We start from the raw sequence: 27,861 nt of genomic DNA, 5'->3' as shown, positions 1-27,861 counted from the left end.
GTTTGCAGTCTCCCATGGGACAAGACTCCCTCCCAGACCTGCTCCCCCCTGAGCTTTCGCTCTGCTTTAACTCTTGCTTGGGCAGAGGCCATGGTTTCTTGCCTGCTCTGCATCCATGTTCCCACTGAGCAAGGCCACAAGACACCAGCTTATAAAGCAAAATGGCTAAGAGATGTATTCCCTGTTGCTAACAAACATGTCTGTACAGGGCCTTTACAAGCTGTGCAGAGAACTGCCCCTCCATCTACCTGTTGCTCTCAAAGCGTTCATTACCAAAGTTCTATCAACCAGCATTAGCAGGAGCAAAGCAAAAGCACCTTCATGCTGTCCTATAGATGAACATAGAGGAGAGACAAGGAGCTCACAGCACCTTTCCAGCCCACCTGAACCCCTTTGGTACACCAGCCCCGGTACTCCCAGTGCAGAGCCAGCCATGGTGTTTGCCCTGCTCAGCAACCTTGGAGAAGTGCTCAGCCTGGTCCCTTTGCCAGCTGTTGTGGTAAGGAAACCTGTTAAAGTCATGGTCTGTCACAGGGAATAAATGTCTGTCTGGCAGCACAAGCTTATGTCTGTCTCCTGTAACATCCTTCCTGGGTCATGTCCAGGCAGGGGGGTCCGTAGCTTCTCCCTGTCTGCCCGAGGAGCCAGTGGGATTTACTGCCTGTGGATGCGAAGCCACAGCCTCCGCTTCATACCTGGGGAGAGATGGTGTCAGTCAGCTCCAGGGCCCGCTCCCAGCTCCCCATCCTGCTCCTGGGCTGTCCCAGGCCCTGACACCCCTCGTGGTCCCCCGGCAGGATGCTTACAGTGGAAGCGATGGGCAATGGGGACCAGGCTCAGCAGGAGGACCAGGACAGTGGAGGCCAGCGGGACCCAGACCAGGGGGCTGCAGGCACCTGGAGGGAAGGAGAGGACTCAGCACCATCAGCTCTGAGGGATGGAGCATGAGGTGGGAAAGGGAGGAAAACAAGGCAGGTCCTCAGAGGAAGGGTTGGGAACGTGACCATCACCTTGGGGTATCCCTTGGAGGATGCATTACACCCGAGGGCATTGCAGGGAACTCAATGAGTTGAGTCACGGTGCCTAAACTGAAACACATTCAGGCCCCGAAACCCGTGTACATCCCAGGGGAGCACTCCTAAAGGCAGAGGTCAGCTCCATCCGGAGTGATGGGTTTACACAGATCCAGGTGCCCATCCCTACAGGGTAACATTGTGATTGCTCCCCCCGCCAGGACAAACTGCCTCTGAACCCTGGGGACCTCAGGAGCTCAGCACACCCCTTTTGCACTGAGCAGACCCGGCGTCATTCATACCTTTCCTGATGGGAGCTTTGCTTTTGGTCACGCACTGCAGGGGCTTTGTGGAGAGTGGGGCCTGAGTGGTCTTTGAAGGCAGAGGAAAGGCATCAACTGGTGGGTAAGGAGGAGAAGAGGACGGTCAGTGCGGCACTGAGTGCGGTGGGGAGCAGGTCAGAGGGGCTGCAGGTCTGGGCTTTTCAACCTAGCCCCATCCATCGACCCCTGCAAAGGGCTGGAGGGGCCAGGAGCTCGACCTGAACCTCTCAGTGGCCACAGAAGTTACCAAGAAGCTGTAAAAGCATCAATGAAATGATGTACAGGGCAATGAGGGGCAGGAGGCTGAGGGAGAGGAGAAGCTTACACCGAGCTCCCTTTACTGCCAGGCATCACCTCTTCAGCGCTGCACAAACCCCTGGGCAGCAGATTTCAGCAGCACTGGGGGGGGGGGGTTGAGGGATCCCTGGGTCTTTTCTTATCCAGATCCCTCTAATCTTGGCTCCAAATTGGATTGTTTGTTTCTTTCCTGGTAAAACGAGGGCAGGATTTCTTACGGTGCATCTGAACTGCAATGGGGCACATTCACCTCTTTGTAAAGGTGGGCAGGAAAGCACCCAGGAATACTACATTAAAATACCCCAATAAAATGAAATTAAAATGGCATTAAACCTGACTGCTCAAACTGCACAATCTGCAGTGATTCAAACTGGATTTGTTCTGGTTTAGGGCTGACATTCCTATGGAAATCACTGCTCTTTTACATAGAAAGATGAGGCATTGGGTGCCTGGGATTTATCTGGACAACTTTTCCCTTACGTTATAACAGACTTCAACAAAAGGAACTTACAAACAACCCGTTTTATCAAGAGGACTCAAAGGAGGAAAAGCAAAGCCTGATCCTCCCAGAGCACCTGCTGCTGTTTGGGTACTAATTAGAGCGTCCTTGATGGTGCTGAGTTTCAACCCTGTTTTTCGTGCCCTGCTTTGCACAGATATGGGCTCGGCTGATGAAAACCAGTTCTCCTTTATCTGCAAACGGCTTTTCTTTGATCCAGCAAGGGTCCAGAAGGGGTTTCTCAGCCAGCTCGAGGTGCAGGGTGCGTTTGCAACAAAAACAACCCAGAAAGTCTGGGACTCTGGGGCTGCATCTGGGTTAAATAAGTGATTTTCCTACCTAAAAGCCTACAAAGAAAGGGCTGAATCCTGCTTCAAACACGTTAGTTTTGATACATTTTATCCTCCTGCTCTGTGGTCGAGGGGAAAATGGGCTGAAAAGAGCTGCATCCTGACCCAGGGTCTGTAAAGCATCATTACCCCCCCATGCCACCCATAGAGAGCTCTGATTTACGGTCAGAGCTCCCCAGTAACAGTGGCTTTGAGGAATAAATCCCATTTCAATGTTCTTTGTGAAGGACAGGTTCGAAACCTGCAGCCTGAGCCACCCGGAGATGTGAGGGATGATGTCCTCAGGCCTTAATGCTGCTCTTTCACATGGATGGGTGGGGAAGAAACAGGGCACACATCAAACCTCTCACCCGAAGTACCACAGGAGATGAGGAAAGCACAGGGTATCAGGGGATGAGGGTCTTCCCATGGGAATCCTAAAACACTAGGACGAACACAGTGCTCAAGGCATGACCACAGCAGAGCAACTGCTGGTGGCAAAAGGACTATTACATGCAGCTGACCTAAAATGTAGCTATTATTATATGTGTTTTCTGCCTTATCCAGTCTCACAGGTCTCCTCAAACCCCAGAGCCCCACTCTTGCACTTCAAGATCGGGAAGGGTCCACTGCCACGCATCACCCCTTGCCCTTGCTCATCACATTGGTACATTTCGGACCCCCAGGGGTGATGCTTACCCACACTGAGCCGTGTCCCAGTGCCCAGGATGAGCTGGGAGGACTGGGAGATGGAGCAGTAATAGATCCCATTGTCCGAGGCATGGAGGCGGCTGATGCGCAGGCTGTAGGAGGTGAGGGAACTTGTTCCATGGGCACTGAACTTCTCCTGGCTCATGTCTCTGCCGTAGGTGACTTTGCCCATGGGGCTGGAAAACATCAAGAACTCAAAGTTTTGCCTCTCCTGGCTCCAGCGGTACCAGTACACCCCGGCGTGCTCCCTCCGCAGCTCACACAGCAGTTGTGTTTCATTGCCAGCTTGGGCTGTAATGTGCTTTGGAGTCTGGGTTAAAAGGAGGTTTGCACAGAAACCTAAAAGAAAAAGGGACAGGAATGAGGAGTTCTTATTTGCTTCTCATTATTTTTCTTCCATGCTAAGGACAGATGTTCTTTGTGGGATTAAACGGACCAGGTAGTTACAGACCAGGGGATCACACGACTGAGAAACAGAAGCACCTTTATCAGGATGCTCCCATATTCTTTCAGAGGACTTTTTGGGTTCTCCAGCTGTTTTTTTGGTCAAGCCTAGTTAAACATGTAGTATACCTTTACTTAAATAGGTAGTATACCTATACTTAAATAGGTAGTATATCTGTAGTTAATATATAATGTACTTAAATACATAATATATCTGTAGTTAGACAGGTAGCATACATGTACTTAAATATCTATCTAAATAGTATATCTGTAGTTAGACAGGTAAGTATATCTATACCTAAATAGGTAGTGTATCTGTAGTTAGGTAGTATACATGTATTTAAACAGACTATGCCCTCTAAACACTCATCTAGGGGGGAGGCTAATGCCGTGCATGGGGATGGAGGGGTGATTTTAGGGTGTCCTCAGGACTGTATGTACAGGGCAGAGCATCCCCACCTACTCCTATGGATGCCCCTCTCCCCTCCTTTTCCATTTTTCAGAGAGGATTCACCTCTCTTTCAACAGATTTTGTTTGAGCCTGTTAACTTATTTGCCACATTTTGGTTCTAACAGATGCAACCCCGGTAAACTTCACCGCAGGTGCAGAAAAAGACCCCAAATCATGCAAAACACCTCAAAATGAGCCGATTTGTTATTAATTTTCAAATTACATTAGTTTCATATGAATTTCAGGAGCTGGAGAGGAAGGGAGGGGGAATGAGGGGTGGCGGTGGGGTTGAAAGCTTGGCTTTGGCACCGCATCACCCTGTTTGAGTTTTGAAGCTCCTTTGCTATTATCTGAGCCGTGTTTGGCACAGGCAGATGGGAGCTGCGCCTGTGTGAGAGCCAGGATGCGTCCTTGTGCCAAGGATAACAGCGGCTTGTGATCCTTTCTGTTAAGCAAACAGGCCTACAAAGCTGCAGATAACTCAGAGACCAGGTGAAAAACAGCCCTCTGAAGATAAGGGTGCTCCCGCTTCCCCCGCCTGTTTCCCAGACGTGTTTTGAAGCTGTGCAAAAAGCTCAATAAAATACATTTTGAGGCCTTGTTTTACCTTAAAATGTCCCTATTCCTTCAAAATCCCCAAACTGCTTCCAGTAGTTGTTGCAAACAGCCTCATGCAGCCTTCAAATCCAGGTTTGTATGACCTGTGTTTGAAGCCCATGGGCCTGATGTCCCCCATGGGGACAGGCAAAGAAGAGGGCTCTGGTGACTGACACAGGTCCAGAGCCTTCCTCTGTCCCCACACCAATGACCCCATCGCTGTTGGTGCACCTCACAGACGAGCAGGCTTCAGCCCTAATATTCCAATGCCAAATTCAAGGCAGCATTGATGCAGTTGCAGCATTTCACCGCACCCTTTGGTGCTGTGACAATATAAATGTCTCCTTATTAATAAAATACATAATCTTCAGGTTTTGGAGTGGAATCCTGGTGAACTTTGCTCTGGCAAACACATGGATGAGAAGGGATCCTGGCAAAGGCTCAGCTCAGCTCTGTGTCAGTGGTCAAGCTCCAGTGGGGTGAGCTGGGGCAGAGCCAGAGCAGAAAAGCTCATCCTCTGCCACAACTTCATTCCCTAAACCGTACCCGTCCCCTTTCCCAATGTATATTCCATCAGGAGACCCCAGGGAGTTGGGGTGGGATGGGCTTATTTCCATGTGTTTAGCTACACCAGCCTGCAGCAGCTCGAAAATGATCCCTTTTCCCTTTGCATGTGCAGAGCAAACCGATTTATTGGGGCTTTCTCAGCAGGGACCCCACTGCATAGATCTATAGGATATTACTACCTGTATGCAAGTGCCTCAGGCTGTTTGCTGCCTGCTCAGCTGTGCTATGCTGTAGCTGGATGACCATCACACAATGTGAAGAAACACCCTGCGGTCCTGACAGCCTCCAACAAGGGAGCTGGGCAGCTTTGGACCCATGTTGGGCAGCATTTTGGGGGACCAACTTGAGCTGTTACTCGAATATATACATTAAAGCTGTGTTTCAAGCTTCCAATACTTTCTACCTGAGAACTGATGGCAAAAATTGTCCCTTAGAGCACAATTCTATCACTGTGCCGTGACATCGACTATAAATTCAGTTCAAACCTCCTCCAACCTGTCTGCAATAAGCAGAAGGCAGTATGGTTTTATAACACCCATTCCAGCTTGGCCCTTGGGAAACATTCAATCCTTGGATAGATTTAGAGGTAAATTTGATGGGATGGTTATTGTCTTCATGTTTCAGTGGTAGCATAGATAGGTGCTGCTTTGACTTCTCCATCAGGAGCATCCCACAGCACACCTGCACTAAGAGGGTGCAGGAAAAATGAATTCGGTGGTGTCTATACCATTATATATTGCACTTGGGATAGAGTAGAGTAGAGTAGAGTAGGGTAGAGTAGAGAGTAGACTATTTCAGTTGGAAGGGATCTCCAGTGATCGAGTTCAACTGCCTGACCACTTCAGGCCCCAGCTTCTGCACTGATCAGAAGCTAAAGCATGTTATTAAGGGCATTGTACAAAATTATGCAACGATAGGCAGTAATATAGGTAATAATATCCTGTAATCTATCCTACATTTAAACCTCCATCATGCAGATGCTGTGTAAAATCCCACGTGCTAAAGCAGGGTGGAAGAGAGGCTCCAGTATGATTTTAGATGCCCTTAACCCTTAAGAGATGTGTCCCTCTTACCTGGGATCTGGAGGCAGATGCAGAGATGGAGCCACAGCCGGGCCATGGTGGTGGAGCCAGTGATGGAGGGGTTTTGTGCCATCTCCCCTCTCCACGCAGGGTCCCCTCTTAGTGGTAGGGCTGGCTTTACCCCAAGAGGTTCTTCCTCTTCTTGATGTAGACGTCTCACCAGCAGCTACCAAAGAGCATCTGCGGCAGCGCCCAGAGCTTCAACGTGGTCCCTGCTTCTGCGCTGAGCCCCACATCCAGGTGTGCATCAGGGCAGCAGCCCCATGCACTGCTCCAGCTTGGGATCCCCCCAGATCCCCTTTAGGAATAAAACCAAGGAGAACTCACTGATTTTTAATTATGATTACTTCGTATTTCGTCACCTCTTTCCCCCTCCTTTATATCTAGCTCCGTGCAATTGAAAAATGACAAATGTAGGAGCTTAGTGCTAAAAATGAAAGCAGGAAGGGATAAATTTTTGCTGTTTTCTCCCCCTTTGAAACCAAAAAGCACTCAAAATAAGGAAAAGATGCAATTTGAACTGTGCAGTTGTTCTCTTCCACAGAATCTTTAGCACAAGGTGTTATTCTCCAGGCCTGGAAAGTGATGAACACCAAAGTAGGTTGCCATAAAGGCAGAGGCACGAGGCTTTAAAGCCAAAACCAAGAAACCTCAAACAAATTTAGTGGCTGAAAATCTGGCTTTGAAATGCCTTCAGCAGGGAGAGGTTTGAAGCACTTGGGATTTAGGGTTTGAAGAGTGGAATGCATGATGTGAAACGACAGCGTGAGCTGGTGGCAGAAGCCCCCAGTATTCCCATGCCTGGGATTTATTGTTTGTATTTATTCACTGTTCCCCTTATATCAAACAAGCAGGGTCTGGTTTTCTTTTATGCCCCCCCCCCCCCCCCCCCCCCCCTCCTTGTGCAGATACAGAATCACACAGAATCCCAGACTGGTTTGGGTTGGAAGGGACCTTAAAGCTCATCCGGTTCCAACCCCTGCCACGGGCAGGGACACCTTCCACTAGAGCAGCTTGCTCTCATGGTCCTCCCAAAGCCTCAGCATCTCCCCATAGCTGGATCCTGAGCAGGGTACCCCTGAGGACTTTCACGTGGGGGCACCAGGAAACGTCCCCCAGGGTTTGAGCAAGCAGGTGAATAGGAAAAGGTGATGTTGCACCTTGTACAGTGTGAGGTTTCGGTCTGTGTTGTACCAGATGTCCCCGTGCTGCTCTAACGCATCCCCTCCCCATTTCAGTTTCAGTAGTTTCCTGCCCGTAGCGGGCTGCTAGCCGGAAAGCCTTGCCACAAAGGGCTCAGCTGAATCCCTCCTTAACCCTTTCCTGGCAGGAGAAAGTACTTTTAGTGCCTTCAAACACATTTCAGTGCTTAAAAGCTCATCTTTTCAGAGCTGAGGCCCTGGCATGGGGTGCAGCAACCCCTGCCTCTCCCCTCCTTACCTCCTGCTCGCCTTTTCCCTTTAGTTTCACATCACTCCCGAACTGGGAGCTCTCCAGAACGGGGTATAAAGACCTCTTTTTGGGGGGGTGCATGTGCTTAACATGAGAATTGCCACTGTGAGTGTATTTTCCCTTCATCCCCACAGTGTAGTTGTGAGCTGAGCCCGATGTCCCTGGCTGCAGCAACGGCTGCATCCTCCTTTTCTCACTGCTGCTGTCACCTCGAGCATCTTCTGGCCCCTTGGCCAGAACCAAAGTGCACATAGAGGTGGCTTTTGTCACCATTAAAAGCTCGGCCATGGGGCACATGACACCAGGCTGCTGCAGGGCTGGTGACACTGGGTTTTCTAAGCAGGTATTTTGGCTTTGGAGGATTCCCCAGCACATTACAGCAGCTTTAGAGATGTTTCCCTGCAGTGCTTTTACCTTTAGCGTTTCTCTATGGAAAGAAAAGGGAATATTTGCAATGTAAAGCATGGTGTGTGTGCTGAAACAGGGCTTAATTCTTAGTTTGGCTTTAAAGATGTTGTTTCTGTGCAGTTGAGCCGTTTCCCAGTGTCCAGACTGTTCTCAGGGCTCGGTGTTGCTCCTAAGAGAAAACATTCCAGAGGTGGGATCCCATTGTCTGGCAGCTTTATCACCAACAAATATAAAGCATGGAGGGAACGTGCAGGAGAGCAGCTGCTGTTTATGACATCCCCACATTGTCTGGGGCTGCTGTCCTGGGAAGAAGACAGGGGAGTAAAACCTGCTGTCGGTTGAACTGATTTGTTAGCACAAACAAGGCTTGTTGGTGACCTTGCTAGGGTGCAGCGGCTCCAAATCAGGAGTGTTTGGCCCATGGCTGGTCCAAGGGGGGGGGTGGTGGTGGGGAATCGATGAATTTTGGTGTATTTGAGTTATTTGGATGCACAATTTCTATGGGGGATTTATTCTTTTCATGAAATGAAAGACAATGACCGCAGACCCCAGCCCAGCCACCTCCCTGCCCCATCTCGGTACTTGCCCTATGGCCCATCCCAGGGGAAAACAGCCCCTCTCCTTTATCTCAGCCTGCATCCAGTGCACTAATCCTAATTCCCTGTGCTTCATTACAGTTTTGGCTCTTTCTTGTCTCCCCTATGATGGGTTTCTTACAGCAAAGTGTTTGGTTTTGGGGGGCTGGAGCAAAGCACTGGGGTAGAACAAAGAGGTCTACAGACAAGAAGCAGGACCTGGCTGGAGCTTCATCTCTGTTGCAGCAGGGGTAATTGCAGCTGTAAATGCCAGGCTGGAGAAACAGCTCCCAACAAATAAAGGAAAATCCAGTCCCCCTCTGCTATTGGGGATTGGGAAAGGCTGCTCAGCCTCAAGCCTGGTCCAACACAGCCAGTACTGCAGTAACTGGCTAAAAGGGCCCTTTGGGGATAACAGGATGCTGGGTGGAAACGCCTCAGGACTCAACAAGCCACATTTTCAACATGATTTATTCCAGCAAAAGATGCAGCTTCTGCAGCATTTCATTAGGGGGAAAAGCAGTGACGAAAACAAAGCATTTCAGTGAGTTAGTGCAATGGCAGGTAGAACAATCAAGTGGGTCAAGTTCTCTGTTCTAAACTGCTCTAAGATGTGGTTTGTAGGGCGAGGCTGGGGGCTCCGGCTGCCTTCTGCAGGTGCAGATTTACAGCTGTGATTCAGCTGATGCAACAGCACAATTGAGGCCCCGGACACATCGTGGGGTACCCCCAAGGCACACACCAGCGTGTGGAGAGCCCGTCTGCGGCGTGGAAAATGCTGCTTTTGAACTCCATGCGCCTGCATGGATCTAAATGAGGAATTGTGTGAATTTCCTGCCATTTCCTCTCCCCCCCTGTGCTTGGGGTGGGAGGTTTAGGGGGAACAGTGTGTGTTACAGATGTCAGATGTGAGCCCCAAGTGTGATCTTCCCCCAAACCCCAGGTGCTAATGGGGTGCACAGCAAGTGGGGGGGCACTGGGGGGAATGGGGAGGATGGATGCTAAGCGGACAAGCTCCAGCTCTCCCTCTTGAGGGCATTTGGTGCAAGCAGAAGTGAGCATAAGCGAGCGTGACTAATCCTGGCCCCCCCAAAACAGATAAGGGGCAGCGCACCTGCTTTCCTAATCAGTGCCGAAAAAGGGTAAAGAAAAACAAGGATAGTGTCCTTGGGAAGACAGGGGGAGAGATGAAACATGTGCAGGAGGGAGACCCACCATAGAAGTAAACAGGGGCATTATCAGCCCCCAAAACCGACCTGCCATGGCTATAAAAACCAGCAGGCTGAGACCCTGCAACCACCTTAACCTTAAAGGTGCTTCAACCGACCGGAACTCTGCCTCGTCTCTCTCCAGATCCCCAGGACTGCCAGGATCCATCCAAGGATTGGTGAGATCTTATTATTGGGGTCCTATACACCTCTGCTCCCTTTCACCCCTTCCCACATCCCCTCCCCTTCCCCTCCCGGGGACCGCGGTGGGTCACGGTGGCCACCGCCATTCGTCCCTACCTTCCCTTTCCCTTGCTACCAGGTTCTGCATCCCCTCCTTTCTTTTGGGTGGCTTTTGGGTGGCTTTTTGGGTGGCTTTTGGGTTGTGGAGCTGCAGCTTTCCTCTGCGGGTGGGTTGGTGGTGTTTGTTAGGGTAGTTTTGCCCTGAGAAGGAGCCGTCTCACATCTTGTCCCCATCACTATGATGACCGATATCGTTAGCAATTGGAAGCTGGAGCAGTTTGTGCTCCAGAAGTGTCTCCCTCCGGTTTGGTCCCCAGGGTCCTTCCAGGGCCCGGAGGCGTACCAGCAGCTCTGCCAGCAATGGGAGAGCTGGTCGGAGGAGTCCAAAAAGCCCAAACCCACAAACAAATGCAAGAAGCGAGCGGCTCTGCAGGGGCTGTTGATGGTGGGCAGGGAGTTGTCGAAGTTGCTGAAGGAGGCTCTCGAGAACGTGCAGACTTTGGAGCAGGCTAAGGGCGAGCTCAAAGTGCAGGTGGACAACCTGCGTGCGGAGGTGCAGGGTCTGTGCGGGGACTCCCTGCGGAGCGCGGTGGAGATCACCCGGCTGGAGAGCAAGCTGGGCTATGAGAAGCTGAAAACGGAGGAGCTGGAGAAGGAGGTTGGCAAATGGATAGGGGAGACCCACGATGCGCAGAGCGCGGTGCGGGCGGTCCTGCAGGATGTCCAGCGGGACCGCGGCACCGGTCCCGATCACAAAGTGTGCCATGCCAAGATCCAGGAGCTGCAGGCGGAGCTGGGGGTGTCGAGGGGTATCGTGGCTGCCATCCAAGGCAAGAGGGGCCGGTTCGGGAATAGCCAGGGAGAGGACTCCCTGGACCCGCACCCTCCCCACTATGACTATGAGGATGATGTGTGGGGTGCCAACGGCCCCACCAGGCCGTCCCCTTATGCTCCTTTGCGGGAGGAGATGTGTCAGATGCAAGGAGGGGAGGTGGAGGCTTCCAAACCTAAAAAGAGCCCCCCCGATGAGCCTGCCAGCCATGGGCCTCTGCAGGCCATAGACACCAACAGGGCTGTGCTGTGGTTCACCCCTGAGCAGCTCAAGACAGTGGGGAAGATGCTGGGGCCATTGACAAAGGAGACAGCGGTCAACTGGCTGTCCAGGGCCCAGCGGCTGCCCCGGTGCCAGAGTGGCAACTTAGTGAGTGACCTGATAGACGTGGTGAGGAAGTGCATGAAACCGGATGATTTTGCTGCGCTGCCGGGGGATGTGCAGATGGGGAACGTCCAGGACATCGGGGATGTCCAGTTGGCCGTGCTCAAGGTGTTCTTCCCAGAGATTAACCCCTTAGTGCTGTTCCACCAGGAGAAGCAAAGCCCCGAGGAGCGGCCCGATGCTTATGTTAACCGTAAAAAGATGCTCTATCAGATGGCTGGGCTGCCCGGGTCGAAGGAGTCCCCCATTGATTTTGACAGGCCTGAGTTCAAGGAGCCGTTGGTGGTGGGTTTGACCCCCCCACTGCGGGTGATTGCTGGGGGGGATGCAGCTAGAAAGCCATTGTTGGAGCTGGAGCAGATCCTGACCCAGAACTTTGAGCTGCAGAAGCAGGCGTTCCCAGGGTACATGCCGGGGGGGAAGAAAGGGAAAACCTCAGCCATGCCCTACCAAAACGCAGGGATGAGAAAAATGCAAGGGGACAACCGGAAAGATCCCGATGGCAAAGGCGGTCCAGGGAAGGAGAACCAGCAAGGGCTGAGGTTCCAGAAGTCCAACCCTTGGCGCGCCGAGCTGCGGAAGCGCTTGATAAAGTATGAGAAGCAGGAGGACATCGATGGCTTGCCGGATGCGGAGCTCTTCCGTAAACTGGCCCTGCACGAGGCCAAAAAGCACAGCAGCTCCCACCCCATCGACCCGGGGTCTAAGGCTCAGCAATAGGGCTGCCAGGCACCCGCATCGCCCCTCTTTGTGGCACCGATTAAGACCGACGCGTGGGGGCGCCTGATAGTTGATATAACTATTGGAGGAGGGGTGCTTGGACAAGTGATGAGAATTGATACTGGTGCCACTTATTCCATTTTGAATCTGGCCCCTGGCGAAGCCAGGACCTTCCAAACTTGTGAAATTATTGAACTGATAGGGCCCAATGGCCAAAAATCCTCAGTGGCCTTCACGGGGCCCGTGCCCTTTGAAATTGGCACTGCCAAAGGGTCTGAGAGATTTGGGAAAATGGAAATGAAAGGGGAAAAAACGGGTGTTTTGGCCATCTCCACCCTGACAAAGATGGGGGTGATGGTGGACTTGGCAAACCAAGCGCTGTTGCATTGCCCCCAAAGCGATGTGCCCGTCATCCCGGCGAGCCATAGGGTGATGTCAGTGAAAGCCCCTGAGCTCCTGGTGCACCCTGAGTGGGAACCCAGGGTGAAACGGGTCACGGAGCAGTTTCCCCGGGTCTGGGCAAGGAGCAAGCTGGATTGTGGGCACATTGATGCTGTTGTAGCAGTGAAAGGGCCGGATCCCCCTCCTCAGCCGCAGCCCTGGTACCCGGCTGAGGCTGAGGCCAGCCTGTGGGGCACAGTCAAAACCTTGCTGGAGCAGGGGGTGTTGGTGGAGCTGCAGAGCACCAGCAATGCCCCAGTGTGGCCCTTGAGGAAAGCTGATGGGAAAACATGGAAGCTGACAGTCAACTTCAGTGCCCTGCACTGTGTCACCCCACTGCACACCTCCACAGGGGCCAAGTACCCTGGCATCATGTCAGCCATCTCCCAGGGATCCGAGTGGTTCTCAGTGCTCAGCCTCACCAGCCCATCCTTTGCCATCCCCCTGCATCCTGAATGCTGGCATAAGTTTGCCTTCACCATCCGAGGACGGCAATTTGCCTTCACCAGGGTGCCCCCGGGCTTCCAGAACACCTCTGCCATCTGCCACACACACGTGGTGAGGATGTGGGAGAAGCTCAGCCATCGGGACAGCGTGATGTCCTGTGCTGGTGACATCCTCATCCATACCCGGACAAAGGAGGAGAACCTGGAGGTGCTGGCGGAGGTGCTGGAGGCTGTGCAGAAGACAGGCTTCAAGATCAGCCCCATGAAAGCCCAGCTATGCTGGAAGGAGGTTTCCTACCTGGGGGTGACCCTAGGGGAGGAAGGCCGCTCGCTGGAGAAGCAGAGGGTCCAGCTAATACAGAAGGTGCCGGCGCCAGCCGATGCCACCACCCTGAGGTCCTTCCTGGCTCTCCTAAGGTTCTGCAGGGAGTTTGTTGAGGGTTATGCAGAGAAAGCTGCCCCCCTTTGCCACCTCCTGAAGAAGGACACCCCCTGGGAATGGGGGCCAGAGCAGGATGAGGCGGTAAAGTCCTTAAAGGAGAGCGTGGCACAAGCCCCTGTGCTGGTGCGTCCCCACGGGGACAGACCCTATGTCCTACAGCTGGCCAGCACGGGGAGAGGGCTGCAGGCTACCTTGGGCCAGCAGCAAGGTGCCCATCTCCTCCCTGTTGCCCATGCATCGCGCCTGCTGACGCCGGCTGAACAGCAGTTCAGTGAATACGAGAGGGAGGTTTTAACCTTGACCTGGGCTCTGCAGCACTGGGAGTACCTGGTGGGCTCGGCCCCAGTGCTGCTGAGGACCTCCCATGCCCCGGTGAGGTATCTCTTGTCAGAGAAGGGGGACGAGGGTCCCCTGTGCCGCCCCAGAATGGCCAACTGGGCGCTGGCATTGACCGACAAGAGGGTGCCTGGGTACCCTTCGCCCGGTGCCTATAGGGTGGTGATCAGTGGAGAGAGGGATGTGGAGGAACCAGGGGGTTTCCTGCCTGAGCCCAAGCTGCACCGGGCACCCCTGTTTGAGAGCAGCCTCAGCCTGCAGGAGGCCAAGGACAGAGGCTATGTTGTGTGGTTCGTAGATGGGTCCAACTACTACGAGCAAGGGGTGCCCTACACAGGCTACGCTGCGGTCAACCAGGGTACCGGGGAGGTGGTGAAGGGGAAGTGCCTGCCTCACTCCATCCAGGCTGCTGAGCTGGTGGCCGTGACGGCCGCCCTTGAGAACACAGCAGCAGACCAGCTCCTGGCCGTGTTCTCAGACTCGGGATGGATGGTGAGAGCAGCACTCAAGTGGCTGCCGCTCTGGAGGGAGAGGGACATGCAGTCTGCTGACGGCAAGCCTGTCACCTACGCCAAAAAGCTGCTGTACCTCGCGAGGCTGGCGGAGCAGAGAGCGCACCCAACCCAGATCATTAAAGTGAAGGGGCACAAGAAGGGAACAGAGGAGGCCAAGTGGAACAAGGAGGCGGATGCTAAAGCCAAGCAAGGTGCAAAGGAAGGGCTGATGTGGAAGACCAGCAAGCCCATGGAGAATACCTCCATCTTGGTGGCTCCCAGCAGACACTGGGAGAGGGTGGACCTGCCGGGCTTGCAGGCACAAGACCCCAGCGTCCGGGAGTTAGCGCAGGGCAGGGTGTATAAAGGATGCAAGGTGTGGAAGGATGTCTCTGGTCTGGTCCTGGCAAGAAGGGAAGGGGCAGACTTCCCAGTCTGGGTGGTGCCTGAGCTGGTCCGGACAGAGCTGGTGGCTCTGGCTCATGAGCAAGGGCATTTGGGGACAGACAAGACCATGGTGAGGCTGCAGAGCGCTGGGTGGTGGCCTGAGATGAGAGAGGATGTGGAGAGGTACGTCAGCAACTGCTTGACTTGCGCGGCCAACAATCCTGACATCAAAAAGACCAAGGCCCTCCTGGGTCATCAGAGGGTTTCTGGGCCGTGGAGCAAGTTGCAGATGGAGTTTATTGGTCCTTTGCCCCAAACAGCCCAAGGCAATAGGTATTGCTTAGTGATCAGTGATACCTTCACCAACTGGGTGGAAGCATTTCCAGCTCGAAACAACACACCCAGCGCAACCGCTAATATCCTGGTGGAGCACATCTTATCACGCTGGGGAGTTCCAAAGGAGATTGACTCGGACCACGGCCAGCGCTTCATCACAGAAGTCACAAAAGGAGTGTGCCAGGCCCTGGGCATCAAGCAGAAGCTTCACATCACTGGCCATTTCCAGAAGCCTGGCTTGGCAGAAGCACCCAACCAGCCCCTGAAGACAGCGCTGAGGAAGCTGGTGAGCCAAAGGAAAGACTGGGATCAGAAGCTCCCACTGGTCCTGCTGGCCTTACGGGGGACAATGGCATCTCAAGCACCTTCTCCCCAGAAGCTACCTCCTGCAGGAGACACGAAGCTGTTGGGACACTGGTGGCAAAGAGGGGAGCCACCGGATGAAGTGCAGCCCCGTGTGCTGATGGACAAGTGGGTGCAGGACATACTGAGGACCCTGTTGGCTATGTACCACCAGCTTGCCCCAGGCCAGGACACCAATATCCCCAAGATGGATAAGCAGCTGGGAGCGCTGCTGCGCCCCATGGAGTGGAACACAGGGGACCTGGTAATGTATCGGGAGGTTAGAGAGAAGAACCAGGTGCTGGAACCCCAGTGGATGGGGCCCATTAGGGTGGTGAACAAGGCCAGCCCCTCCATGTACCAGGTAGAAATCAGAAAGGGGGCAAAAAGGCAGGAAAAGTGGTTCCATTCTTCACAATTAAAAGCATGGAAGGGAAACTAACGGGGCTGGAGAGCCCGTCTTGTTTATGTTTTGCAGATAAAGGAAAATGGAAGGCGATTGTGACCAGCGGGAAGGGCGAGCTTCGTGGCGTCACCAACCCTGTTTGCGCTATGGGGAAAATGCTTTCAGATTTGTGGTTGCAGGATTTGCTTTGCTCTCTGGTATGTGCATAGCCCTGAGCACTCAATGTGCCCAACCAACCCATCAGCACCCCAGGCAAAAAGTCAGTCGTTCCCACTTAGAAAGGCATCTCGACACATGGGTCCAGCACAGGGTTAGGAGGTACACAAAAACTGAGACTGATTGGCCCTGGTCTCAAGCTCACATAAAATACACAGGAAGCATGGGGTTAAATTCTAACAAAGGCTTAAATCTGTCAACGGTGGTGATGCACGGGTCAGAGGTGTACTTGGAAAATGAATGGAGCTGGGATAGCACAAACAGACTTCCACAGCTGCTGGGGACGGTGGGACAACACATAAAGGTAGGCTGCAGGGTTATCAACGGATCCACTCACCAGCGAGTAAGTCAGATCTCCGTAACCGAAGTAAAAACTAAGAAGAATCAGAAAAAGAGCTGTGCTGCAGAAAAATGGGACTGCTGGTGCAATTTTACTTTGGTCCAGCCAGTCTTTGTGGTCTGCCTCTGGGCACAAAACAGCGTGGGGCTGTCCTTTAAATTCCAGATTAGCACCACGACACACTCCTTTGCTGCCGTCAAGATCTCCAAGTGCCATTTCTTGGCCTGGCACACAGCCCCATACGCTGAAGTTGGCAACCAGGTAAAATTGGAAATTGAATATTCCCAAGAAAGTGTAACTGACCCAATGCAAACTGATGGCACCATCATGACCATCACTGCCCCTCATGGCCGCGAGTGGGTCATGCCAGTAAAATGCCTCCGTGAGACCAAAACGCTTAATAGATCTGAATTAGGTGCAGAAGCTTCATGGTATAATCAGGATTATGGAAACTGTCCACACCTGGTCATAAACCTCCAGGTATGGTGTCGAGGAAGCCTAAGCATAGACATGTCCTCTGAGCTTGGAGGGAAGTGGTGGATAGGAGGTCCTGATGGATTTAAGAAGGAGTTTACCATCATTGCTGTCTTACGCCCCTTCATTTCCAAAATAGGCCCTTACGTAGTCAAGCAAAATCACATCCAAGAGCTGTTGACGGGGCCTGTCCGATCACTGAAGAAGGTGGTGTTGTCCCTGTCCACCGTTAACATTTCATCTGTCAGACCTCACTGTGCCCCCTTCCTCTCCACGCTCCACACAGGCTGGCTGGCATGGCTCCACAGCCGCTCCATCCAGGGCACCCGGGCCAGGAGAGACCTGCTGGCCACAGCACTGGGAGGAGGAGCTGCTGGGATGGGGGTCCTCAACACTATGAACGTTGAGGTTTTGACCAACAAGCTGGAGGCTGTCACCTCGGGCGTGCAGGGGCTCCTCAACCCCTTGAATTCATCCCTGGCCAGCCTTGGGATGGGGCAGTGGCTCGTGTCAGAGGTGCTGCCTACCTGGGAACAAATAAACGAGAAAGACCACCAGATGCTGTTGCGAGCGTTGGGCATCGAACAAAATAACGTCTCTCTTGCTCTTAGCTGCATCCAGGCCCAGATGTGGGTGCAGAGTGTCGTTGCAGGTATCCTGAGAGATGGGGACAACGGTATCCTCCCCACCGAGATCCGAAAGATCGTGTGGGATGCAGCCACAGAAAAGGAGCGGAAGCTCCAAGCCTGGTGGAGGCTTGTCAACTTCACCCATGACCAGGTCCTCAATGCAGTCATCACCTACGTCCTCACTGTGACAGAGGCTCGCATCGAAAAGGTCTACCCTGTTGTGGCCCTGGGGGTTAACACAAATGGGTCTGTGGTCTACCCCCTGGACCACCGCATGTGGGCGAGGGTGTCTGATGGGAAATGGCAGTCGGTAGATTTGGAAGCCTGCATTTTGGAAAGGGGGCTGGGATTCATATGTGAAGATGATGCCCTTAAAGCAAGTGACGTTTGCTTTGACACCAGAGAGGGGGTGTGCCACTTTGAGATCAATCCCCAGAGCAGCAATAAGACCGTGTTGGTGTACGTAGGGAAAGGGTGCGTGTGCTTCAGAACAATGTGTAAATACGTGCAGATCAATGAAGTCTATAACCAGAGCGTGTTTAACAACTCAAATATGTGTGCTTGCAATGTAGCTGTTATTAGAGGCTGTGATTTTGTGTATAAGCCACCTGTATTCACTAGCCAGTTGCTAATAAGAAACTACACCTTGTATCGTAGTATAACCCCAACCCCTATCGGTATGGATTTGTCACTTGTAAAAGAGATGTTAGAGCATGCAAATTTACAGCAGCTGCTAGAAGATGCTAAGGCAGAAGCTAGAAAGATCCTAATAACTGTACATCACGATGGTAATGTTATAAAGCAGGTAATGGAACGAATAAAGAGGGTGGGAGAACATCATTGGTGGGAAATTTTCTTTGGCTGGTCCCCCACTGCCACCAGCATCTTCAATGCGCTGCTGCACCCTGTAGTAGTTATCCTGCTAATGCAAATCTGTGTGTGCTTTGCCATGGTAGTGACTTGTTACTGGATGAGGCAGGTGAAACTCTGCATTGACAAAGAGGTGCAAGGACTGAGGTTGGCCAAACGCCTCCTGCCATAGTCAAGGGCAAGACTGGGTTGGCCTCTGTGTTTGCCACCAAGAAGAACCTTTAGCTCCGCTGTTGGCTGCAACCCAGTAGGCGTTGAGCGGTGGGGACACATGCCATGCCAGACCTTGATGTGAGGGATGGCCTCCTCTGGTATAAGAGGGCCATCCAGGAGGGAAGGGCAGGCCAAGCAGCTTGTGGTTGGCGTGAATCACAGAATGGTAGAGGTTGGAGGGGACCTCTTGAGATGATCAAGTCCAATCCCTCTGCTCAAGCAGGGCCACCTAAACCAGACTGCCCAGGCTGTATCCAGCTGGGTTTTGACTGTCTCCACATATAGAGACTCCACAACCTCTCTGGGCAACCTGCACCAGTGTTTCATCAACCTCACAGTAAAAAAGCAAAAGTTAGCATAAGTAACTATTATAAGTAATAATAGTAATAAGTAACTATTGTGTTTGAACCTCCCATCCTCACATGCTAATGTCAAGATGCTGCTCTTGTGTGATATAAGACTCCTTAAGCAGAAAAGGAGAAAAGGAAAGCCAAGGACTGTGTCTTTGGAAATGAAGAGAAGGGAACATCATGCTAGAGCCTGGAAACCACTCACTGAAGATGGCAGTGGTGTTACCAGCCTCAAAGACTTGGAAAGATGATAAAAGATGAGCAGAATGTAATCACCTTGGACTTAAAGGAGCTGAATCCACATGGACCTTTGCAGCATCTCTCTCCAGGTTCCCAAGACTCCCAGTGCACCTGGCCAGTGCATTGGTGAGATCTTGTTTTTGGAGCCTGGACATCACTGCTTTGTTTTGCTTTGCTTAGTTGTGCACGCACTCAATAAAGTCTATCTGTTAGTGTCTATCTTGCTGCCTGTTCAATCGCCGTCTACCCTGGCTCATACCCTTGGCTACACTGGTAGAGAAATTCTAGTGAAAAGATGTGGGTTTGGGTATTTTTTCCCCCCTTTTTAGGCCCTCACTTGCTTATTGCCTGCAGAATATTCACTGAAACACAAAGATTCCTGCCTTGGGCTGAAGAGTGTGCACAAACCCACTCCCCTCCTTCATTCTGCCTTTTCCGACCTGGATCACTCCCTGCCACTAAATCCAGAAGGAGCCATAAAATATACAAAGGGGTTCTCAAACAACTTAAAAACATTAAGAATTGCAAAAACTCAATTAAGCACCTCATGGGACTGATCTCAAGGTGCTGCTCTCTCTGAGAATGGGGGGTTTACACAGGCAAAAAGTCCTTTGCAATCCAGGCTGAAATAAGAACATTAAAGAACTGGGCTTAAACCCAGGAGCAGGAACTTCTGGGCTAGCTTGAGAAATGGGTTTAAAACCTCACTTTTCACAATCACTGGGCTGGGAAGCACAAAGAAACAGCATACTGCTAAGGCATACTTGATTTTAAAGAAAACTTCAATATATGGGTTTGATAAAGACACTTCTCTTTAACAAACACTTTATTACTGAGCTTAGGAACATGTGAATAAATAAATCACTGTCTAAACCCACAGAAATCTTTTTCCCCTCTCCAAGCACCACGAAAACCCCCCCTTCACCCCTGGGATGGAGGCTGAACTCTCCCCCCAACCCTCCCACCCCCCTGGAAAGGGCTGGGACCTGGTCTTTACGCTCTGCTGCTCCCTTCATTTCACCCATCACAAAGCCTCACAGAAAACACCTTCTGGTTAAAGCACCTTTCTTACTCACTAACACCTTACATGTTTCATGAGAATCCATTTCCTTGTGAATAATCACCCATTTATACAAAGCCTTTACCCCTCTAACCTGTTTTGGAAGCCTGTGGGGAAAAAGGAATCACAGCTAATTCGCATTACCCACTCTTCCATCGCAAACTTGCAGCGGGACAGTGTGACACAGCAGGGATTGTCCTCAGGATGATGCTACAGCCACCTATACAACCTACATTGGCTCCAATCAAATGCAGAAGGAATGTGAGCCTGGTTTTATAGAATCATAGAATGGTTTGGGTTGAAAAGGACCTTAAGATCATCCGGTTCCAGCCCTCTGACATGGGCTAGGCTTGTACTAGATAGTGTTGCTCAGAAAAAGCTCAGACTTTGATTTCCCAGCCCAGACAGGTTAACAGCCTTGTGTTTTCATGGAAACATTCAAAAGAGCTTGGAATTTTGGGGGGTTCTGCCTTTAAAGCCCTGAAGCCTGTCAAGGCTCATTTCATACAGGCCAGGCTGGCTGATTCCTGCCTCTCCCAATGCATCATCATTATTTTGACCCATGTCACACTCCAGCATGAACAGGCCCTTTCAGACTCAATGTTTGGACATGGATCTTTTTTGTCTTCTTTTGCCTTCTCTTCCCTCTTTCCTACCTCTATCCCTTTCCTCCATTGTTAGGGAAGTGCTTCCCATCTTCCTTAACACCAGTTTTCTTGCTAATTGAGCATGACTGTCACTCCAGATCATCCTTCCAGGCCTCCCAGCTTTGAGCAGCATGTTTCAAAGCTCTTCCTTCACCCAGCACCTACAAGGTACCTGCATATTCACAGAGAGGGGATTAACCTGGTTTAGAAACTCTCCATGCTGATGTCCTTTAAACTCGTGCATCTTGTAAGTTCACCAAAGGCACCCTATAAAAGCGAAAGTAATAGCAGGAGGACTGATACCCTGGAGGGATGAATCTCGATGCACCACTGCTGCAGAGCTCCAGTTGTGATCCCTCAGCCTAAAGGTAAGGTGCTTTTAGGTTGAGAACATATATCTTACTCCTACCAGTCCCATTAGTAGAAGCTGTTCTTTCTGCTCCCCAGGTGTTTTACTCACCCCAGAGCACACAAAGTGATTCACAGAGAAGCTGGATATTAGCCCCAATATTTACAATCTGTAAAGCTGCTGTAGACACAACCCATATAGCAGAGCAATGAGAAGGGAAGAGCACGAAAGCCCTGGGGATGGAGTGATACAATCAGACAGAGATGTAGTGCAGTGTGCTATATCCTGCCTGATCATGATTTATTATGTATGGGCAGGATAGAAAAATGAGTTTTAGGAGGCAGAATATAGAAGAGCATCAGAGCTCAGAGGCAGAATGAGAAAGCTGGTTTGAGAGCTAAACCAACCTCACTGGAGATGTGGGACAGATTCAGGCTTGGGTTGATTCTTTTCTGCTATGTAGAGTCCCAGAGAATTCAGTGATGTGCCAGCACTCAGCATGAAGGGAGATGCTTGATTTATTCCTCAGGAAGGGATCAGATATACATCAGCCTGGCTGAGAATTGCTCATGAATAACTCAGTAGGGAGCTCATTTACTCCTAGGAGTGATGGAATGCCTGATGTTACACCCCACAGAGGGAAATGCAGGGAATTCTCATGTGTTCACTTACTTCTTGAAAAATGAAACACATTAGAAACAATTTCCAGTTTCGAGAGAGATTCATCGTTAGCCTGAGGTTTGGCAAATCTAACACAAGACTGTGATTAAGTATTAGGCCTTCCATAGCATAGGGCAAATACCCTTATTCCTTCAGCTGCTCTCAGCAGTTTTACCAGTGGGTGAGAGTCACAGGTACCTGGAAAGGGACATAAGGTTACTTGGAATAGTGCAGGTTAGAAGATAAGGAGAAAAACCTCAATATGAGGGTGCTGAGGCGCTGGCACAGGGTGCCCAGAGAAGCTGTGGCTGCCCCATCCCTGGCAGTGTTCAAGGCCAGGTTGGACACAGGGGAGCAGGGGTTGGAACTGGATGAGCTTTAAGGTCCCTTCCAACCCAAACCAGCTTGGGATTCTATGATTTTATAACACCAGCTTAGGGACGTTGTCTCAACCTCTTTTTCCCCACCAACTGGTGCTTCTTGCTGCTTTGAGCATGGTGTGGAAAGATGAAAGGCAGGCTGTGCACCGGTGCACAGTGAGACCCCCGTTCACAGCTGCACCACAGGCAGCACCGGCTCTGCTCGGGCTGGGTGACAAAACACCCTGACCGCAGGCGCAGCACCAGGTTCAGCACAGCAGCACTGCTAAGTGAGCATGGGTGCTGTGTGCGGGCTCATTGCTTCGTTTGCTGAGCTAGAAAAAAGAAGAATAAAACATGAGACGTAAACACACCAGAAGGCAGGAGCTGAGCGGCATCAGCTTCTCTGTCAGATTTGAGAGGGATTTCCTTTAATCATAGAATCATCATGGAATGGTTTGGGTTGGAAGGGACGTCAAAACTCATCCAGTTACAATCCCCTGCCATGGGCAGGGACACCTTCCACTAGAGCAGCTTGCTCCGAGCCCCTGTGTCCAACCTGGCCTTGAACACTGCCAGCGATGGGGCAGCCACAGCTTCTCTGGGCACCCTGTGCCAGCGCCTCAGCACCCTCACAGGGAAGAGCTTCTGCCTAAGAGCTCATCTCAGTCTCCCTTCTGGCAGGTTAAAGCCATTCCCCTTGCTCTGTCCCTACAGGCCTTTGTCCAAAGCCCCTCTCCAGGCTTCCTGTAGCCCCTTTAGGCACTGGAGCTGCTCTGAGGTCTCCCCTTCAGGAGCCTTCTCTTCTCGAGGCTGAACCAGCCCAGCTCTCTCAGCCTGGCTCCATAGGAGAGATGCCACAAAGCTCCTTCCATACAATCCTCTCATTTTGAGGGTACTTCTAAGGAACCTCAGTGCATGCACAGATGTTGCTGCTGAAGGGAAACCCACCTGAGCTGAGTGCATCCTGAACGGTGCCTTAATCTGCACTTGCTTAAAGCTACAGTATCAAAGCATCTCCTTTCCTCTGTGAAGTGGTCAAAAGAGCCAACCTTTGCATGCTGCTGGGAGGTCTCACATCTCAGTGGTCACACACCACCTTCCCTGGGTGACTCACAGCCAGAGTCACAACCAGCTGCTTCATGTTGCAGCAACATGGGAGTGCAAAGCAAGCCAGGGAGCATTAGTGGGGTGAAGCTGAGCAAAGCAGAGTGATCTATTTTTAAGCACGAGAGATGGATTCAGAAAGGCTGAAGGCAGGTAGGGAAGAACTGAGCTGGTGCAAAGAACTCACACAGCTTCTCCCATAGTGCTCTTGAGGCACAGACTTCAGTTACACATGAACTGAAATAAATATAGAAATACAGACTTCAGATTTCTGATTAACACTCTGAGAAGGATCTGTACACATACACCATGGTACATTGATGTGTTATGTACTGCTGACATATCACTGATGCAAGGGAGTGAAGAGAAATAGAAATCATCATTTCTGCTGACTACAACAGGGAAGGTTTTGCTACTGTGGCTCAGAAATAGCATCAGTAGAGACTGATATAATGCAATTCCAAAAGAAACATTTAGAGGGAAGAAGTTTAGCTATGAGCAAGAGGTATCACAGCCAGTATGCTTCTCACACAGCACAGTGGTATCAGTAACTGTGATTCAGCCTGTGGAGCTGAATTTATAAAGCAGATGGTTTGGAAGCACTTAGCTTTGGGGAAAACAGCTTTATTTCAGCTGTTTGTTAGGTGAGTGCTCAGGACACTGCTGTGAAAAGTTTCATTGTGAGTTGTAGGAAATCCTATTTCATTTTAAAGGTTTCTTTCAAATCTCCCCTCCATCCCACACACAGATTTCCACTTTTCCCCATAGCCTTTGGAGAAAACCCCCCAAAATACAATGTCCCATTTATTCCACATTCCCCCTGCTGAGAATCTGGGTTTATTTAAGATTCTCATACCTCAAGTACAGAAACAGCAAGGACCTGAGCTGTCAGTGCAAGAGGAAAAGCTCTGGGAGCTGAGGGTCTGTGATTTTGCCTGGTGTTTGTTGAGCATCAATCCTATGATGAAGCTCGACTGTGAGACAAGTGGTCCTCACCATGTTATACAATGCAGGCTCCTGCAGGCACTCAGGACTCCTGGAGGTGTCAGTCACTTGTGGAAATTGGGATTTATGCCAAATTCTTCCATTCCAAGCAGGAGCGATTGCCAGGAGCAGAGCCAAGCAGGCAGTGTGCTGCAGCACTCTGAAATCAAATCAGAGGTTCCTTAAAGTTAATAGGGATCAATGCCTAACCCTTTGCTCTGCCAGAAATAACTGGCTGAAATAGCACTTCATTGCTCTCAACTGTAAATTAAGCTTTTTGAAATAAAGGACATGAACTTATCTGGGGATGAGGATCACTGCTGGTCTTTTCCCAAAGCTTTCCCACAGATTTATGGCTCTGTACTTATTTATGGTTTCCTATTTATTAGTTTTTTGTGACCAGGATAGGAAACAGATACAGATGGAAAGTCACCAGCACATCTGACAAGGCTGTAACCTCCTCCCTCAGCTCATTTCCACCAGCATATGTGAAGGGCCAGCAGCTATAACATGTGAAGGTTAAAAAGCTGCAGATGAGATGGAAGAGCTCAGCTGCACCACCATGTTCCTGGCAAGATGTGAATCACCAGAGAAGCTGGTGGAAAGGCTGGAAAGAGAATCCAAACCTCCCAGTCCTCACCCTGGTGCTTTCATCTTGGTGTTCTGGTTATTAAATACAACCATTAAGCACCCTGTCAGCTTCCGTGTTGGATGGCAGTGCTGGCCAAGAGCTGAAATACCTTGATTTAATTAAACTGTAATAACAACTACTTCAAACAACTGCTTTACACTGAGCTCTGATTCCACAGGTATGTGGCAAATTTGAGATGCAGCTCAAGGCATTGCACTCAGGTGATTTTCACTGATTTCAGCCTCTTGGTCTCTACAGAAATAGGCTTGGACAAGTTACCAAGGTAGACACGAGAAGGAGATGCATCAAAAGGAGCATGACCAGCAGGTCAAAGGAGGTGATCCTGCCCCTCTACTCTGCTCTCGTGAGACCTCACTTGGAGCACTGTGTACAGTTCCGGTGTCCTCAGCATAAAAAGGACATGGAACTGTTGGAACAAGTCCAGAGGAGGCCACGAGGATGATCAGGGGACTGGAGCACCTCCCGTATGAAGACAGGCTGAGAAAGTTGGGGCTGTTCAGCCTGGAGAAGAGAAGGCTGCATGGAGACCTCATAGCAGCCTTCCAGTATCTGAAGGGGGCTGCAAGGATGCTGGTGGGGGGGGGAACGACTCTTCATCAGGGATGGTAGTGACAGGACAAGGGGGAAACTGGTAGCAGAAGTCAGCTTCAGTTCTATGATTCCGTGATTCAGGGGCACAGCATGGGCAGGGCAAATCTCCAGAGTCACCTTTTGCACCATTTACAGATAAAAAAGAGGCATTAGAAGAATGAAGTACCTGATCCAGGTGACCTGGTGAAGCAGGGACAGACAAACTTGAAATGCAGAAGCCTTCATTTAAGCTCAGCAGTTGTAACAGCAGTTTAGCCGCAATCAAACCTGTAACAGCAGTTTTAACCTTGGTTTTGTGCCCTGCTGCATGTACACAGCTTTAACTTGCCTTTGTGATATACAGCTGTTCTTTCATAAAGCCAAGCAGCACACAGGTTTACTGGAAGAGGAGACACATCACATTTAGCGTTTCACAGAGGAATCTTTATACCTGCATAGAACCCCATTGACTCCAGGCAGATCTGCAAGTCTTTCTGCTCAGAAAGATCTGTGGCTGAATTCGTTTCCCCAGTCAGAATTGTAATGCTTTGGCAGTTTTACTGGGAGGAACAGATGAGCAGAATTAGCTTTATTACAGTCAGTGTGGATCCCTTTGCTAGTGAGGAATGGAAAAAGATACATTTACGCTAAAGGGTAAGTAACATCATTAATGTCTGTGCCTAGCATTGTAAAATGCGTAGCATGTAGATGACTATTGGTACAGATGTGAAAGGTTTGGAACAAGGTAATCAGGAAACACAGGAACAATAATTGCTATTTATGGCCTTAGAAAATTGGCTATCACTTATCTAAATGAGAGCTGTAAGTCACTTCTGCTAGATGAGAACCTGGTATGGCTCATTTACAGCATTTACATCAGAGATTAATCATTTTTTACTCAAAATGTGGCAGGAACGCTTCTTCGGAGTTCTTATCTTTCATGTTTGATACCAGGAAACTTTGTTTAGAGCTATTCAACTTAGTTTGTACAACCACTTTCCAGTGGGTGGGTGAGGAAGGTATGGAGTTCAAGCACAGATTTGGGAATGATCACTGAGAAAACCAAAACCATCTCTTTGCTCTGTCAACTCACAATTTACTATGTTTTCAGAGGCATTAATTTCCTGACTTCCAAAAATGCAACTTCAGAAGGAAGTAAATTGGTACTTACTTCCCTTCCTTGTGTATAAGTGGGGTACCACGTTGTGGCCTTTCCATCTGCTGGAGGTGTGTTTTCTTAAACTGACTTCCTAAGGCAAGGAGGTGTATGTGACCCTATGGAGCAGGGTTCCCCTACCAATGAAGACACTGGCCATATTTGTACAAGCCTATTTGACAGAGTGGCAGAAATAGCAAAGAGATCTTACAATGTCTTTAACTAGATGCTTCGAGAGCAGAGAAAGTCATTATTTGTCTTACATGGGAGCAAGCTGCAGTGCTGCTCACGGTATTCTCACTGCAAAGAGCAGATACAGGAAAGCACTTGAAAACCTCCCCAGTTACACCGTAGGACAATACAGGCAGCCTGCAGTTGGCAGTTTACAACAGCTCACAAACGTCATCAGTAGCATAAATACATGATGTTTGCCCAAGTAAATAATGAGAAAAGCAGTTACCGTGTGACCTGAAACTCCCTCATCAGATAAGCAAAGGCTAAGGAAAGCCATGGGAAGTATCCTTGGAAACATACAGAAAGGCATGTAACTCCTGAGTGAGGAAAAAGAGCACTGAAGAAAGCAGAGGCATCACCACCCTCAAACAAAGACAAGGAGAGATTAGGAAAGGGGACCAGAAAAAGGACCCTATGCACACTTAAAACTTAATGATGAATCCACATGGAGCTCTGAGTTCAGGTTCCTGAGACTCCTGACAAATGAACTGTTATTGCCACCTACATGTTCCTGCTAAGTGGTGTTTAGCTGTACATGTATCTAGTTCAACTTGTCTGTTAGAGGATGGACTGAGTTACTTGGTGGCTCAGATGTCAACTACTGAGATTTATAACCTTATCAGCAGCAGGAAAATCTAAATCCAAGATTGCAATCAACCACAAAAACACAAATCCTGAAAAAAATGAAGCAGACTACATTGTTTTCAATGCTTTTCAGCCGACTTCTTATACTTACAAAACCAAAACTAAGACAAATCAGACAGGCTTGAGGGCCCTGGTCTCTGCTCCATCCCACACCACAACCCACAACAGAAAGTTTCAGTTGGGCAGCGTTACTGTGAGCAGCAGCTCAGCACAGGTGCCTCTACAAACAGACTAACCCAGGGGAAAGTGCAGCCTGAGCAGTGCAAACTAAGAGCATGATGGCTTTGAGATCCCACATCAAAGCTTAGAAAACCTTCCTTGGAACCTGCAGGCAGTAAGAG

General features: G+C 50.4%; 2 protein-coding genes across 3 annotated transcripts; one reads left to right on the top strand and one right to left on the bottom strand.

Moving 5' to 3' along the window:
- Positions 1-483: 483 nt before the first annotated feature.
- On the bottom strand, positions 484-7,796 carry CD8B (CD8 subunit beta). 2 transcript variants are annotated; one of them, XM_057415544.1, is made up of 6 exons: positions 7,754-7,796; positions 6,305-6,611; positions 3,161-3,511; positions 1,316-1,411; positions 807-896; positions 484-695 (listed from the first exon to the last, which is right to left on the bottom strand). In XM_057415544.1, the coding sequence occupies exons 2-6, from the start codon at positions 6,384-6,386 to the stop codon at positions 655-657; spliced, it is 660 nt and encodes a 219-aa protein (XP_057271527.1). In that variant the 5' UTR covers positions 6,387-6,611; positions 7,754-7,796; the 3' UTR covers positions 484-654. The 2 variants fall into 2 exon arrangements, with proteins under 2 accessions (XP_057271527.1, XP_057271526.1); XM_057415543.1 differs by lacking the exon at positions 7,754-7,796 and having other exon boundaries at positions 6,305-6,998.
- A 2,185-nt stretch (positions 7,797-9,981) lies between these two features.
- Positions 9,982-18,858, top strand: LOC130602567 (uncharacterized). Its single transcript, XM_057415523.1, has 2 exons — positions 9,982-10,135; positions 15,838-18,858. The coding sequence occupies exon 2, from the start codon at positions 15,848-15,850 to the stop codon at positions 18,464-18,466; it is 2,619 nt and encodes an 872-aa protein (XP_057271506.1). The 5' UTR covers positions 9,982-10,135; positions 15,838-15,847; the 3' UTR covers positions 18,467-18,858.
- The last annotated feature ends 9,003 nt before the right edge of the window (positions 18,859-27,861 follow it).

The sequence above is a fragment of the Pezoporus wallicus genome, unplaced genomic scaffold (genome assembly GCF_028554395.1).
Source record: "Pezoporus wallicus isolate ANWC-B61680 ecotype Strahan unplaced genomic scaffold, APGP_CSIRO_Pwel_v1 contig_8827, whole genome shotgun sequence".
Lineage (NCBI taxonomy): Eukaryota > Metazoa > Chordata > Aves > Psittaciformes > Psittacidae > Pezoporus > Pezoporus wallicus.
The sequence above is the reverse complement of the archived record's forward strand: the minus strand, read 5'-3'. Positions and strand labels throughout refer to the sequence as shown.